General features: G+C 33.5%; 2 protein-coding genes across 2 annotated transcripts; one reads left to right on the top strand and one right to left on the bottom strand.

Moving 5' to 3' along the window:
* The first annotated feature begins 1009 nt into the window (after positions 1–1009).
* Positions 1010–2793, top strand: LOC7489607 (probable membrane-associated kinase regulator 4). The gene has a single exon (XM_002316286.3). The coding sequence runs from the start codon at positions 1188–1190 to the stop codon at positions 2532–2534; it is 1347 nt and encodes a 448-aa protein (XP_002316322.2). The 5' UTR covers positions 1010–1187; the 3' UTR covers positions 2535–2793.
* A 4591-nt stretch (positions 2794–7384) lies between these two features.
* On the bottom strand, positions 7385–11606 carry LOC7489606 (ankyrin repeat-containing protein ITN1). Its single transcript, XM_002315221.4, has 4 exons — positions 11435–11606; positions 10374–10871; positions 9122–9531; positions 7385–8817 (listed from the first exon to the last, which is right to left on the bottom strand). The coding sequence occupies exons 1-4, from the start codon at positions 11454–11456 to the stop codon at positions 7984–7986; spliced, it is 1764 nt and encodes a 587-aa protein (XP_002315257.2). The 5' UTR covers positions 11457–11606; the 3' UTR covers positions 7385–7983.
* Positions 11607–17067: the final 5461 nt, after the last annotated feature.

The raw sequence follows: 17067 nt of genomic DNA, 5'->3' as shown, positions 1-17067 counted from the left end.
AAATAATATGTCTCAATAATTAAAAAAACACATTATTTTATATTTTATAAAATTTAAAACATAATTACAGGTGGGGCTCAGATAAAAGTTATTTAATTAATAAAATAGTTTTTTAATGTGATTGAAAAAGAAAAAAGAAGAAGCTATCAAACAATCTGTCTCTGAGTAATTCAACTGATCACCTGTTAATTCAAAAATCATTTCTAACCAGTCTGACAGATTTATAAATTCATTAGTCAATACCCCTTTGAGCTGTAAGATTATCTCAGTATGCCTAGGATCACTAAATTAGCTACGCTAAATCAAATCGGTAATATTGTTTTTGTGTTTTAAAAATATTTTTTTATTTTTTTATTTATTTTAAATTAAATTTTTTTGATATTTTTAGATCATTTTAATACACTGATATCAAAAATAATTTTTTTAAAATAAAAAAATATTATTTTGATATATTTTTGAGTGAAAAACAATCACAACTACTCTCTCAAACATGCTCTAGTATATTTGTTTATGCAGTTGTGGTGTTTTTTTTTTAATAAATTTATTTTTGTTTTAAATTATTTTTTTATAATTTTTATATATTAATATTAAAAAATAAAAAATAAATATTATTTTAATATATTTTTAAATAAAAAACATTTTAAATAATAAATTACTGTAATATCAAACATCATATAAATAATGTTCAAGATGTCCACCACCGTGCCCTGCAAGGAACCTGATTCATCACCAGAGCAGTAATTAATGCTTTAGGGCACGATGCTAAGCCTAAACTTCAATTTTTTTTTTTTTTAAAAATGGTAAAATAGCCTTGAAATGTTAATCAATATCCTTTGCATTTCATAATTAAATTGGGATTTCAGCAAATTAAGGACAGATTGTTAAAAAGGTAGAGAAGTGAGAGTTGCCATTTATAAACTACTCGGTCGGAGTTGCAACATTTCAGATTGTCTCGTGAATTATTGAAGTTGTCGTTAAATTTATATTTCTCAGGAATTTTGTCAAACAATATACCAAGACTTGACTAATTCTTTAGGTAACGAGCTCCATTATTCTCTTCCTAAAATCAACTTTATTAAAGGAAAATGAAGAGAAGACAAGACCTCCTGCTTAATATAATATAATGAAGAGCAAAGTGAATTAATGAGCCTCGGAATATATAAATTCAAGGAAAAAGAAATAGAGAAATGGTTCGGTGCTGGACCATTAGAGGACCTTCCATTATATTTTGGATTTTATATTTGGAAGCATACGAAATTCTGGCGATTGTCTACAGTGCAGAACTTTTCATGATTCTTAAGCATCATCATCTCGCTCTTTTAAATGGTGCACTTCCCTTCACTCCCCCCCTCACCAAACTCAGCTCCCACAAGTCACTCCACACATACAACCCTGAGGATTACCTTGAAAAACTCTTCGAGTTGCTAGAAATGGCCATGAACGACCTCATATCATATGACTATGATGGTGATGATGATGGCTACATTGATCTGGAAGTAAGCTCATGCTCCAACCTCCTCTGCCACTCCATAAGCTCCCCTCCATTCCCGATAGAGTTCGAGTTCCAAATGTCCACAGTTCCCCTAGAAAAAGACACCACAACTTCCCCAGCTGATGAGCTCTTCTACAAAGGCAAGCTCCTTCCCCTTCACCTTCCTCCACGTTTACAAATGGTTGAAAAAATCCTTGAAAAATCCAACTCTGAATATGATCATAGAAAAGATACATTTGAAGAATGCTTTTGCACCCCACTAATGACAACTGCCACGACACCGACTTCAACCAGTACTCCATTTGAATCCTGCAATATTTCACCTTCCGAGTCTTGTTGTGTCAGTAGAGAATTAAATCCAGAGGAGTATTTCTTTGAGTATTCAAGTGAAATCGGTGGTTTCATGGATGGAAACCCAAAGAAGTCTTGGACCAAGAAGCTTAAGCTGATCAAACAGTCCTCGCTTGGTTCAAAACTGAAGGCATCCCGGGCTTACTTCAGGTCTTTGTTTGGTAAGTCTAGTTGCTCAGATGATTCATGTACAGTGGCTACAAAAGTTGCAGATGAAGTGACAGTTTCAAAAGCCAAAGAATCTTTGAACAAATATGAGAGGCCATCAAAGAAGACGCCTTTTGGACAAATCCAGAAGGATAAATACCAAACGTCAACTACTGCAATGCAGAACATACAAAAAATCACTGAGGACGGCAGTGGTCGCCTCCACAGGAGATCATTCTCCATGGCCATCAAAAGGTATCCAAAAAACAAGTCTCTATCATCTTCATCATCATCTGACTCGTCATCATCGTCTTCAAGCTCAACTAGTTCAAACGGGGCTCACCGGTTGCCTTTTCTAAAGAGAAGCAGCAGTGCAAAATCTGAGATTGAGAACCCAATCCAAGGAGCAATTGCACATTGCAAACAGTCCCAGCAGCTGCACCATTCGAGGAAGACTGTAAATGAAGCCAATTTATTCGCATTATCAGCTTCCAGGATTTCCATATGTGACGAACAAGAACGACCAGTTCTTTGCAGAGGCTGATCTTTACCTATAAAGAAAAAGAAAGAGAGCGTAAATTATAACTTTGTTTCCAGTGCTTTCCTTTCTCTGGTTTTGTTATATCGATCATATGTCTAGTCTGTGTTTTAACTGCTAGAACAGATCATCCTGCGGTAGCTTATGAAAATGTCTAATAAATGCTTTCTTCCTTGAAGTCAAGGTTTAATGATCACTGATAAATATTGTAACGAGTGATAAAGAATATGATACATATCAAAAGAATGCCAAAGCTTTTTACTCACCAGAGATATTCAAGAAGCACTCCAGGAACTTGCAATCTTACATGTTCAAATTTGCAGTACTTTTGTTTCAATTCATATGCTTTAACAGTTTCAATTAGCCAACTAAACTCAACCTTGGGAAATTAAGACATCAGTAACAGAAATGCAATATTCAGCTTTCAGGCAAATGCCAAAGATTAAAACAAGGCAGAAATCAAAGACATCGTTTTATCTTATAAAGCTTATATTCCCTTCCTATAAAGTATCAAACTGTTTCAAAGAGCATTGCCAGAGGTTTCCCGTTTCCAGGGGAGTTCAAGAGAACTTGAGAATTCTGATTTCAATTATAAGGATATTTTCCAAGTTTAGGCTTTACTTGGCTCTTAGCCAACCTGAGAATGATGTGGGTCAGATTTTAACTATCTAGGCGACATATTTTATCTGTTTTAATAATTCAGTACAGAGGAAGGAGAAAGGACATCACAAATATCTAGCAGAAACAAACAAATTGCAGTCCAACACGATGGAAAAGGTGAAAAGTCATCACACGCCAATGGTCAGTGAAATAAAATCTCTGTCCTGAAACAATTCAGGAAATTGTCGACATGGTTTTCAACATGATTCTTGAAGATTAATACATTCACCTTTGTTTCATTAAGTTTCAACATGAGAAAGAAAAGAGAAGTGATCTTCTCACCATCTTAAGTTTCTCTAATAATTTGACCTTGCTTGTATAGAGGAGTCTCACTTGTCAGCAGCTCTGTAAGCATTCATTTGAAAACACTAAAGCACAGAAAGGTGGAAGCTGATGCAGACCAGGCGAAGATAAAACATCATTGTGTCCAAGCCAATGATAGGGTGACAGATCTAAATCATGATTTGGATATAAAACCCCATCTGTCTGCCTCTTAGCAGCAACTAAGAGACACCAACCTGCATTTAATATGTAAACAAGGAAAAGCGATTCCTGATGGGAAAAAAAGGCGTGGTTTCTTCCAGCAAAATACATAAAAGTTCAACTAGTTGTAGAAAAATTATATAGTAGCCAGTCCCTGTACACGCAGTTTTATATAGGGGGTGTGATCGGGATTGCATCCGTGTATCACGGATTTCGATAATGTTTTCATTGTAAAAGTTAATTTTTAAAATATTTTTTATTTAAAATTATATTAAAATAATATTTTTATTATTTTTTAAAATTAATTTTTAATATCAACTATTCAAAAATAAAAACAAAAAAATTGAAAAGCACGGCTTGAACAAACGGTGTCTAAGCTAGAAGTCATTAACACTTTTATAATGGTGGCGGTCGAACTCATTAGCAATTTCCAACAAACTTTTATAATACGTAGTTTTCTAATAGTTTTGCTAAATATATACAATAATAACACTTCTAAGTAAGTAAAAGTCATATAAACAATATACCATGGCTACATAACTACAAAATTTAGTAAAAAATTAATTTTATAAATTATTTATTAAGTAATGTTGGGTTATTGTGTCAAGACATAACAATGAAAATAAATTAAACATATGATTAATTCTATTTTAAAAATATAAAAATCTACATTAAAATTGAATCAAGATAGATTTATTTTATATTTTTATTTTTTTTATAATTATTTCTTCTATTATAAGACATCAAATACATTATAGCTCCCTGATAAAACGATGTTGCGTCGAAAATGAACGGGGTTAAGTGATATGTCGGAATTATAAAATGTAAGAATACATCAGTAAAGAAATGGTCGATATAATGATCGATGACTTCGTTATATAACGACCGTTATTTAAAATAATGCCTATACATGCCCCGGGGTTTTTTTTTTATGTCAAACCTATTAATTAAATTGAGGAAAGAAATATTATAACCATACGAGAAAGAGGAAATCTTCAGGTGGCTCGCTTCCCTTCTTTTTTTTTTTTTTTTAGTGGGTGTGCTTGACCTTAAACTAAGTGAACATGTCAGCCAGGATTTTGGCGCTATTAGAGCCATAGAAGGCTTGGAAAGGCTAGTTCAGGTTTTGTCTACGAGGAAAGTTAATGGTTGGCTGCCTTACATACCTGCTGGAAACCACTTAAATAAGTCACTCGGTTATTACTAAATATTTTTCTATTGCCCCAATAAATATGAAATAAACTAACCTCCGCCGGTTCACATGCCTGTTTGTTTGATCAGAAATTATAAATCAAAGACTTGTAGGTGGTTCAGATGTAAATGCGCTCGATCTTTCTATCGCACTATGTCATAATTGCGTGCCTCACTTTCGGAATAGCGGTCCATGATTCAGGGTTAAAGTACAAGCTTTCTGGTGAAACCTGATACAGATTCTGAAAGTGTGAAATCGAGAATCAACAGTGGGAAATGTTTGCATTGTTTTTAGTGAAAGAAGAGACATGATATAGCAGCCCAGTTAGAAGGACCTTTAGCAATTGTTCTTAAAGATTATATATAACCTCAGAGCAAGAGCACGCTTACGTTTACTAGCAGTCAGGTAAAAGATAGTAGATGAAGCTCAAGCAACTAGAAACTCTACTTCGTAGGGGTGTTTATAATGGCAACATCTTGAAATACATCAACGCAACGGAAAAGGATTGCATTTGAACCTAGTCTGATGCTAATAGTGATCATAGAATACAGGGAAATTCCCTCCTCGTAAGTTCACTGATCAAGCACTCTTCACATCTAGCAGCCTCGAAACAGGAAGCGCAAGGGCTTTCGTTTTGCTCAGTGCTGAACAGTTTCAATAATATTCCCTCTCTCTTGAACGAGAGAATGTCCACGCACGGGAAAGAAAATATGAATGGAAGATATGGGGAAGAGAGGAATCCACAATATAATCTTGAAGATGTTCAGAGGGTCAGTAACTCATCTGGGAAGGGAGCACCATCAACTATGGATTCTTAATGGCCACCTTCAGTCAATAGAGGCTAGAAGCAATCTCCTGAGCCATAAAGCAGATTAAAATGATCAGAAAAAGGCTGACAAAAAGATCACCACGTTGCACTCATGCAATGAAGCATATCAGCAAGCATTAAAGTGAAGATCCACTACTTGCTGAAAACAAATCAAGAAGTGTGTTTAGACTGCAATTAGGCGTGAGTAAGATATCTGATGATCGTTGATCATTATAGAAATGATGCAGCATCAGTACAACAGCATTTAATTTATTACAAGTTTAACCACTTGATTTCTTGCATGATGATCATTGATCATTATAAAAAAACAAAAAATAAATAAATCATATCAAAGACTGACGCAAAACTAAAATACACGCATGAATAATAATGCTCATCCTACCCAAAAATGAGTTCCCAGTTTGAATGATTTCAAAGGGCAATTTCGTCAATCTGAGAAGTGCACTCGCAATCATAAATCGTAATCCACTTTGAACGCGCCGTTTTATTTATGGGCTTTGTTTTGAGAGAACAGGAATTCTCTCTAACTTTAATGGGCTTAAGCCTCAAGAGTCGATGGAGAAAATTGCCCAAAAGGCTCCCTAAATCTAAAGAGCGATTGCTCAATTGCTACTGCTAATAGGCCCAACAGATAGAAGATGGGGCCTTTTCTTTAAAAAAAAAAACTAAGAATTATCTTAAACTTTTGAAGAGTATGACTGATTTAAAAAAATATTAAATTGATTTTTTTAAATTTTTTTTATAATTATGATGTGCTGATATTAAAAATAAAAAATATATTTTTTAATATATTTTTTTTTTAAAAAAAAACATTTTTAAAATGTAGACTAAGCAATGGATTTTTTCCCCTCATTCCTAATGTAATCTCATCTTTCATCAGATTTAAACCTTTAACTTCCAGTAAATAAAATAATAACAATTTTAATGTTTCCAAGTAATTATTTAAAATGAGAAATAGGACAACAATTCACCATCCCTTATAAAAATTTTATTGTATAAATTTATATTTTCTTGGTAAATATAATTAGGCATGAAATATTCTTTGGTGAGATTTTTGGATATGACCAATCACATTATGGATGGTTGGCTAGAGATGCATCTCCTGTTTCTTCAATTATTTTTACTTCTTTCCAACCAAAGAGCATCATATCCTCCTATTATTTATTCTCGTTTCTTTGTACACCAGTCGTCTTCTTGACCGTTTTCACACGTGACATTCACACGTTTATATGTATAGCCGCCGGTGCAGGTTGAGAGAATTCTTGTGTGCTGTGTTTTTTAAAAGCTCAATTTTTTTAAAAAAAATATATATTGAAATAATTGTTTTTTAGTGTGATAAAAATCATTGAAAAATATTAATTTAATATATTTTTTTCGAGATAAACACGATACAAACACAAAAGAAACAAACAGCCTTGTCACATTCACACATGTACATGTACAGCCGCCGATCCAGGTTAAGTGCATTCTGGACAACTAGTTTGTTTGCTTCGAAAACGAAAGAACAAAAAAAAGATACTTTTTCCCATCCTTTTTTCTTTTTGTCTATTTCCCTCTATGGATCTTTCATTGCATCAAGGAACAGCTAGAACTACTAGGCTGACAAGCAAACCTAAGCCTGATTGACATCTCGGAGAATTATCCTCCTCCACAGCAACAACGTTCAATCCACGATACCTTATCCGTTACATGTGATGCGCCATTAAAATAAATATATTGCATTGGACAGTAATTTAATACAAGTCTCACCGTCTCATTTCCCAGTGAAAGGAAGCTGGCCTGAAAATACCAGATGAAATGAAACACACACAAAGGGTCAGTTAATACAAACCATGTACTGAACTTGAAATCTTGTACGGAGCTTAGTTTTAATTTTACATTCGAGGGCAACAGAAATACCCCATAATCTGCAGACCAGTTGCAGTTATTGTTGTGTTCCAAGCATACTTAGCCTCTCAGATGGAAGATCATATAGGATAATTAGCAGTCCTCAAAGCATTGAAATTGTCCCTGTAAGAATGTCCGCCCACCCTGAAATGTTGCAAGGAAGGGTGGCTTCTTCTTGTTTTATTTATGCTGATGCTAGTTGAAGTGCAGCAGCCTTGGAATTTCATTTTTGCAGTCCATGACATCTACAACTTTGGGCTCGTGAAAGAAGTCATCCGCCAACATGCATCAAAGTAACTGTTGAAAGTACAGCTGCTTTTTATCAAGCATGAGGCTTCTGGTTACTTGCTCTCAACTCCCATATGTTTCTAGTGTACAGTTGCCAAAAGTTGCAGATTTACACGTCAAAGGGCAAAGATCCGATCAACTTCTGAATTAGAGAATTCTGAGTTATGATGCCACGAACTCGAACCACTTCTCCTTGCATGCTTATCCTTTTTCCTCATTGAGCGAATCCTCTTGGACTTCACCACATAATAAGTCATGGTCCCGAGAACTCCGGCCATTATAACACCGCCAACAATAGTAATTAACATTGCAGCCCATTCATGTTTACGGCCAACCACTATGTAAGAGGAGGCCATAAAAGCCACTGATGTGCACACAGAAGCCAACCACATTAATTTGTTAATCACCTCCACTACTCGCCTCTCTGCTTTTGTCTCACCCCTGACCAAAGTAATTTGAACCACCACAACAGCCAAGGACGTGAAGAGAGCGATAGCATTAAATATGAAGAAGATTTTGAAAGAAGCATGAGTCACCACCACAGCCACCCCACTATCCCTATCACCACCTGGTACAGTGAAGATAGCTGCAAAAGCAACGGTCGCAAATAGCACTGCAACCACAGTTACAGAGTTGGTGGCATTGTTGATCCCTTCACGGTGTAACTTTCTAAGCTCTTTTGAAATATTATGGACATTCTTGTTGGTCCTTCTGGTTTGTTCCAGCTGTGTGTGAACATCTTTCTTAATTTGAGTAACAGTTTTCCTCAACTCATCCCTTGGTTGGTTGAGTTCATTAGCTCTAAGAGCACCATAGCGAGAAAGGCACTCCTTTATATCTGATGATTCTTCAGAAAGGGTCAGCTCTTCTGCTAAATCAAGGGCAGTTTTGTGATCTCTGGTCAGAGCATTAACATTGGTGTCTGGGAGTGATAACAACTCATTCACTATCTGGAAAAGAAGAATCAAACCTGAGATGTTAGTTAAACCACTAAAAGCTGATTGATTATATTTTAGGATTCTTGGTGGGTTTTTAAACAATGAGATGGAAAATAACGAGCACTCCATATGATGCCAGAACCTCAGGAGGTGGGGTGTGTGTTATAACATGGTAAGAAACTAAGAATAACACCTGGAAAACCCACCAGCATGATGCAAGCATTTGTAAAAAACATGATCAAAATTAAAAATAGAAAAAGCATTTTGATACTGAGATATTGCTTCTTGTTTTGAGAGAAAGATTAAAAATTATCACCTCTACTCTCTTTTTCCTTGTTGCTACATGCAATGCTGTGTTGCCAAACTTGTCCGGAAGCATCACAATCGCAGCATCTGCATCGAGAAGCAATTTCACCACCTCACAGCTCTGCCCTTTTACAGCCATCTGCAAAGCAGTCTGCCCTTTCTTGTCTGTCCTCCGTGCTAGCTGGGGATCTTTGCTAAGCAATGCTTTTACAATATCTACATGTCCCTGTCGGGCAGCTAAATGCAACGCATTTTTCCCATTAGATCTAGAAATCTCCAATAAGCTACCATCCTTTGACAGCAATTCAATGACTACTGCAGTATGCCCTCTTGTAGCAGCAGATACAAGAGGAGTTGCATTCGATGGGCCATGTGTTTGGCTCAGACTGGGGTCATGATCCAGCAGCACTTGGACAATGGCTGACATAAAAGAATTTTTGTGAGCATGTGTTCCCTAGATTTTTATAAAGCATATTGATAGTGAGAACATAACATGGTAGCCTATATGAGAATTCTTGTGAATTAAGATTTCACTATGCAACTTCTTACAGAAGCAAGATAAAAAAACATTGTCCCCGAGACCAACAATCTTCAATTTAAAAGATGAGACATGACTGAAACCAGTCCTAGCAACTCTTTGGGAATAGGTGAAAGGAAGATGATTCATGAAATGGAAGTTTCCAAAAGGATTGTTGAAGCAACCAGGGAATACCAAAACGACATCCTCTACAGAAAACAGCCCTGGGAAAGCCACTATGGACACTCATCATCTTTCTAATTATATTCCTGTTTTCTGTGACTTTAGAAATAAAGGCATTACTGGTAACGCTCATGACCCACAAATTATGTTAGCAGCATCACTAATTGAGCACAGGTGATTCAATTACTAGGACTTCAGCATGTTTGCTTCGTATTTTCTCAAGGCAGTAGAAGGCCGGAAAGCTACCTTATCTACTTTATTGAAGAATCATAATACAACATGAACCTAAAGACTCATAATCATCATAAGCCACAGGTAAAAGAGCCGTTTAAAAGTGTTATAAAACAACAACCAAAAGCCAGATTTCTTGAGATATATTAGATTGTTTTGTGGAAAGGTTAATGTAAGTGACTATAGAACTCCAATGCATGAGGGTATCAGAATCATTCAACTATAATCAAGAGATAGTATACTCTCATTAAAGCAACATCTCATTAAAAACGTTCAAAATCTACAAATTTCTAGGAGCAACAAGAAAATGCTAAAAGCTGAAGATTATTACCGTGGTGCCCTTGGACGGCAGCAATATGCAACGAATCATACCCCGACCTATTCTTCCTCGTGAGGCCCTCCTTATTCGAATATTGCAGCAATTCCTTAACCACCTCAAGATGACCTTTATCTGCAGCAGTAAACAGCGCAGTCTCCCCCAACTCATTCACTTCATTAACCACTGATGCCCTTATCTCTGCGACCTCTGCATCAAAGTCATCCCCACTCGAAGTTCCCATCATTTTTGAGATATCATTGAGAATCCGCTGCACATCGTCCAAATTGCCGCGCTGAGCTGCCAAATGGAGCTCGGTATCATTGTGACGACCAGTGACTTGTTTTACATACTTCTTCTTCCCAGCTTGGTCAATTCGTTTGCCCGAATTCGATAAAACTAGAGCTGGGGCAGTTGATGTTGAAGATGGCGATGGTGTTGGTGATGGCTCGGCAAGAGCGTTTTGGTTTAGTTGTGGTTGCACTAATCCCTTCTCTAAATCCCTCTCCCTCCCTATAAAAAAATACCCATCAATTAAATAATCACAAAAATCATACCAAATCAAAATAATACTACAAAATTTTGATATACATCAATTAGATTTGTTCTTTTACTCGGCTTTGATTCAAGTGAAAATAGGTAGAAAGAAATATTGTTCTCGAATAAAAATGGAGAAAACTTTATAGGGGCAGTAGTAAAGATACATGATTTACTACATTCAAGGATCTAAGAATCTATTAGCATTTAGCAAACAATTTTTATAATTCCATCTTACTTCGAAGCTAAGCAGATTTAGACTTGCTTAGAAAAAAAAAATGTATATCAAAAGGCAAAAAAGTAGATTGATCAGAGAGAAATTCAAAAGTCTTTTTGGTCTCGAGGGAAAATCACATAAAATCAAAACTTTGTTATGTTTACTTCTGAATTTAGCTGCGAAACATGTCTCTTTTTTCCTACCATCAATAGAAGCGAACTGAGAAAAAAAAAAGCAAGAAAGGAGATGAAGAGAACTTGATCTTGATCATTGGACAGAATCTAGAAACAGAAATTGATGTGTGCATAGATTGATACAGTACCTTCTTCCAAAGGTGAAGCCATGGTTAGAACTAGCTAGTGAAGAGGGTCATGCGAATGAAAGAGCGAAGTTCGAAGGAAGCGAGAGAATCGTTGCGTGTGTGAGAGATGGTAATAACAAAAGATTAGTCAAATATAACAAGAAAAAGTGTGAAGATGGAAACTTCGTGGAAGGAAGGCAGTAAGATGAGTAATGACTTTAGGTAGCTAGCAATGGAGGTCCTTGTCATTCGCGTTTTGGCAATAATGCGATTCGAAAGTGTTCTGGTACTGTAAAAAGTGTTTTTTTAAAAAAAATATATTATAGTAATTCTTTTTATATTTTATATTTTTTAATATTAACTCATAGAATTATTAAAAAAATATTAATCAAAATATTTGGCAATAATTCTTTTTATATTTTAAAAATATTTTAATATTTTTTAAAATTAAATTTTAAGAGATGAAATTGAAAAATAAATATACAAAACAAATTATATATAGCAATCAAAAGTTTGAGGATCAAATTTGATATAATCAGCCAATAATGACATTTCTAAATTTTTCACAACTTCCAGAAAGTGTTTTCCGTCCAAATTTTTCAGGAAAACACTTTCCTGAAAACCAAGCCAAATTTTCCTTTGACTGGAAAGTGTTTTCCGTTGATCAACTTTTCTAATGGCAAACAAACACTGGAAAGTTTGGAAAGTGGTTTCCCGGAAACCACTTTCCGGAAAACAAACACAGCCAAAAGGGAAAACACTTTCCTAGAAACTAAACCAAATTTTTCTTTGACTGGAAAGTGTTTTCCGTTGACTAACTTTTCTTATGACAAACAAACACAGGAAAGTTTGGAAAGTAATTTCCCAGAAAGTGAATTCCGGAAAACAAACATGGCCTTAGATAGCTAGCAATGGAGGTCCTTGTCATTCGCGTTTTGGCAATAATGCGATTCGAAAGTGTTCTGGTACTGTGAAAAGTGTTTTTTTTAAAAAAAATATATTATAGTAATTCTTTTTATATTTTATATTTTTTAATATTAACTCATAGAATTATTAAAAAAATATTAATTTAATATTTTTAAAAACAAAACGATCCAAATACAGACATCTAAGAATTCTTTCCACGAAATGTTGTGGCAGGCTAGAGAAAAATGTAAAAAGGAAACTGGATTTTTGTGATCGCTTAGTTGTCACAAACAAATTAATTAATGGTATTTTTTTACTGTGATAATTTTTTTAGTTTTGTTTAATTTGTAGATTACATTTTTTTTATTTTACTTTTTAATTAAGTGTTATTAGTATTTTCTAGTTTTTATATAAAAAGTTGCCATAATTTTTTGAAAAATAAATACATGAATTAATAAAATTAAATCTTATAAGAGTTTCCTTATTTATACCTATAATACTTTTTTTTTTTTATTTACGTGGGGTGTCCGGGCCAGTTTACGCGCACCACGACTATTCCCCACGGCCCACTGGACATCCTGCAAGCCCAGGAGCAGGTAAGGCACCGCGGGGGTGACAGGCGTACACATAGAGGATCGAACCCGGAACGGGGGCGGAACAAGTCACACGATTGACCACAGCAGCTAGACCTTCAAGTGCATACCTATAATACTTTTGTTTTATGGGTGTTTTGACATGTAACTCAATTGATACATAATTGAATAATTTTTAATAATTATTTTATTTTGTTGTGCATTGTAAAATAATTATGGTTAAAAGAAATTGCATAACAAGACGTCATTACGTAGGAATGAGTTAAGAGGAATAATGTCAAGGGAATAGTGTGTTATTTATGTTTACACCGGTTATATTAGTGGGACCAGCAACAAAATAACTTGTATAAAAGTATTGTGTTAGAGATTTATGGTGGGGTAATCTATATAAAGCTATTATTAACCCATAGCGGGGTGAAAAACACACAAAATAAAGTTCTTGATAGATGGTGATTTCTAAACAAAAACTAAAATCGAGACGAGTTTCTATCAACCCAGAGATAATGATGTACGAGATTTTTTTAAAAAAATATATATAGATTTTTTTTCTATATAAATTGTTCTAATAATTTTTTGATAAGTGAAGATATAAATAAATAAAATTAATTTTTTTATATTCATTGTGTACTTATGATGTTTTTTTGTTCCTTGGAGGTTTTGGAACGTAACAGACCTTTTTAACTTTTGCTTCTGTCAGTGTTGTTAATTTTTCATTGTTTTAAAAATATAGCTAAGAGAAAGAAAATTAATTTTTTTAATTTAAATATTATATTTCTTCATTCAATAAATTAAAAAAAAACTAATATTTTAGTTTTTAAAATTTATATTGAGTTTGAGAAATATATTTTAGAGGTTTTATACAGTTGTTTTTACAAGTTTTTCAAATAAAACAATATAAACAATATGATTTTTTACATACCAATATAATTTAACAATATAAAAATAGTTCTTTGTATTTTTATATTTAACCAACATCGTGAATTTATTTTTTCATTGTAAATATAATATAATTTTTTTTAGTTAACTATATAAACTCCTCCTGTTGATTTTTCATGTGAATGAAATAAAATTAATATTATATAATTGTAAATACAAAATATTAAGATAACCATTATAAATCATGGTTTTGATTTTTATGAAAAAATAATTATAATTTAAGTGTATTTTTTATTTTTTTAGTGAAAGAAAAATCATTTTTCATTTAATGTGTTTAAATTTTTTTATTGAAAAAATAAAAATAAAACTAAAACTAAAAAATAGTTTCATGTTACTAAACACATCTTTATTTTTCCCATAATTTTTTTTTTTTTACGTGGGGTGTCCGGGCCAGCTTACGCGCACCACGACTATTCCCCACGGCCCACTGGACATCCTGCAAGCCCAGTTATAATAATAAGAAAAATTAAAATGCATGAGAAAAACAATGTGCTTGTTCACAATAAAATTACTTTCCTGCCATTCTAAAAAAAAGGTAATATAAGCTTTTTTTATATGGATTCATTAAGTATTGTCATAATGATGGGGATATAAAGTCCTTTTGCATTTTTGATAACCAAGTAAATGACTATATTACTTAATTTTTAAATTTTTCAAGACTGGTTCTGAGGGTGTTTTTGTATTTTTAATTTTACAAGAACAGTAAAATTACATGAGTGTCACTATAAGTTGAATTTTTTATGACGTGTTTATGGGTATTTGAATATATATTTTTTAAAGGTTGGTTTTGGGGAATTTCATAATTTAATATGTATAAATAATACTAAAAAAAAGTGGTTAGCTCGTGCAGGGCTATCCATTTAAAAAACAATACTTTCCACGCGCGATGTTTGAATCATTCCAACATCTCTCCCGTTACGAGGTAACTCGTGTAGCCAACGACCATCCAATTTGATGATTTTTTTTCCCTTTATCTCCTATCTTCTCCTTAATTTATATGTCAGCCCTGTTAAAATTTCAAAACATCCTTTTATTTGTTATTTATTCATACTAGATATTTATTCTCTCTTTTACTATTTTTTTATCTGTAATAATTTATAAAATTATATATATTTTTTAATTTTACCCCCTTTCAATTTTCTCATCTTTCAAATTCCATCATCATTATCTTGATTGCTATTTTTTTTTACTTGAGATGATTTTCTAAATTGATTTTGTTTACAATTTCATCATTCTTAAGTTTTTTTTTTTTATGCATATCAGGTTTGATCCTCGTTTTTTTATTGTTTTTTTTACTTTGGATTTTTTTATTGATTTTTTTTTCATCTTTCAACATTAAATTGGTTAGGAATCAAGCTTCTTGATTGCGCATGAGTCTAGGATTTATCGAGTTGCGAGTTTTAGCGATTAACTTTGATTTAAGAGGCTTGTCCGAGTTTGCTTCCCCCTCTTTTTTAATCTCATTTTTTTTAGTTTTACCTCTCAACATTTATTTAATTAGAAATTAGACTCTATTGTTATTTTTTATTTGCTTTATATAGGATATTTTATTTTTTTTAAAAAATAACGCGGGTTATCTCAGGTCTTTTTATTTGTCATTTTTTTAAAATCTACCATTTTAAAAAAGAAAATTTTTAATTAAATTGAATTAATTGATTAGATATAGGTATGAAATGTCCACTTCGTTATATTTTGAAAAAGAAAATGAAACAATATTTTTATTGGGTGGATATTGTTTTATTGGCACGAGTAATTGTTTGATTATATAAAAATTTTATTCAAATAAACAAAGTTACTGAACACAATTGGACACATATCTCGTGTCATGAGATTAAATATCTTGATCTATATCTATCTCTTGGTTTTTTCAATTTAATATTTACTTGTCATTAACGGTTTTTTTTATATTTATTGGCATAAATAATTTTTAATTTATTTAATTAGATACATGCATAAATTTTTTAATTTTAAAAAAACATATTGGAAACTTGTATATATATTTTTTTTTTGTTGTTGTGGAAAAACAAAATTATCTGAGCACGCAGGTGAAATAGCTAGAAAGTGGGCTGGTTGGACCCTTACAACTGCTTTCCTAATACGAAAACCTTAGCTTTGGAGCCGCAGTAGAGGATCCATTACCAGTTCTAAATCCTCCACACCACAGGCTCATGGCAGATACAATGTCGGCCTTTTAATTTAGCTGGGCTCACTACTGCAGCTGATGTGAACTTTGACCTTCTGCATGTTGGGCTCGAAATAACAGTTGACTTGGGCCACCTGGCTTTAGATTGCCTCCTCTCGACGTGAGACGGAGAAACACGATATGCTCTTTTACTTTTCTCAACTTTCCGCTTGCACTCATCTCACTCCGTTCTTCTCAATCTTCCTTGCTCCATGGAAGAGGATCCGGTCATGTTTATCTGTAATTTGCAATCTTCCTCCTTTCATCAAGGAATTACTCCAGGAAATGCTACATTAAATCATTATTCTAAGGTTCTGGGAGGGTTCGTAGCTTGAAGTAAAATGGTCCAAACAGAACTAGCTGCATGCCTGGCTTCTACCCAGAATCAATAGCCTTTTGCAGTTGCTAAATGGCCTTCACCACTTTTGAAAGACAAACAAGGAAACCTCTCCGGGTTTGTGATACAAAAGTTGCTACTACTCGGTTACGTTGGGGAAGTGACGAAGGTGGAGGAAGATAAAAGGTTTGTTACAGTTGATAACCCTAAAGAACAAGAACATTATAAATATAAGAAAAATCTTAAAATATTTAATTTAATTTTTTTTGTTTTCTTTTACCAAAAAGCTATTATAGTTATTTATATAGAAAAAACTAAAGAACGCTAATAATAATAAATAAATCAAGGGAAAATATTCATTTTAAATAAAAAAACTAAAAAACATTATAATAAAGAATAGAAAAAATTAAATTATCTAAAAAAATCTGTTTTTCTAGAAATAACCTTCATCAGGATATGCAAAAGAAGCAGCCCTTCGCACCCTCTTTATTGCCCGTACAGTCCAGCTCACGCCATATTCGCTGTCTGCCTGTCTCCTACTCCTTTTTCTTCAGCAACAAAAGCGAGACTCTCCACTGATCAGCATTATTAAAGCAATTAGCTATATTTAATGTGTTTAGTTCATAACGTTAAAGATGTACAGCACAAAAAACCAACCCTTCTGAACAAGTTAATTCACGGCAGAGATATTATCAAGTTG

This window comes from Populus trichocarpa, chromosome 10, assembly GCF_000002775.5.
Source record: "Populus trichocarpa isolate Nisqually-1 chromosome 10, P.trichocarpa_v4.1, whole genome shotgun sequence".
Taxonomy (NCBI): domain Eukaryota; kingdom Viridiplantae; phylum Streptophyta; class Magnoliopsida; order Malpighiales; family Salicaceae; genus Populus; species Populus trichocarpa.
Note: the sequence above shows the minus strand (reverse complement) of the source record. Positions and strands in the feature narration are given on the sequence as shown.

Excerpts from the sequence above, each read along its gene's own strand:
- LOC7489606 (XM_002315221.4), bottom strand. The coding sequence starts at position 11,456 with ATGGCTTCACCTTTGGAAGAAG. Across the intron at positions 9,532-10,373 it reads TGCCGTCCAAGGGCACCACG|CCATTGTCCAAGTGCTGCTG; the intron begins GTAATAATCTTC and ends CTTTTATGTCAG. Across the intron at positions 8,818-9,121 it reads CAAGGAAAAAGAGAGTAGAG|ATAGTGAATGAGTTGTTATC; the intron begins GTGATAATTTTT and ends CTTCTTTTCCAG.
- LOC7489607 (XM_002316286.3), top strand. The coding sequence starts at position 1,188 with ATGGTTCGGTGCTGGACCATTAGAGGACCTTCCATTATATTTTGGATT.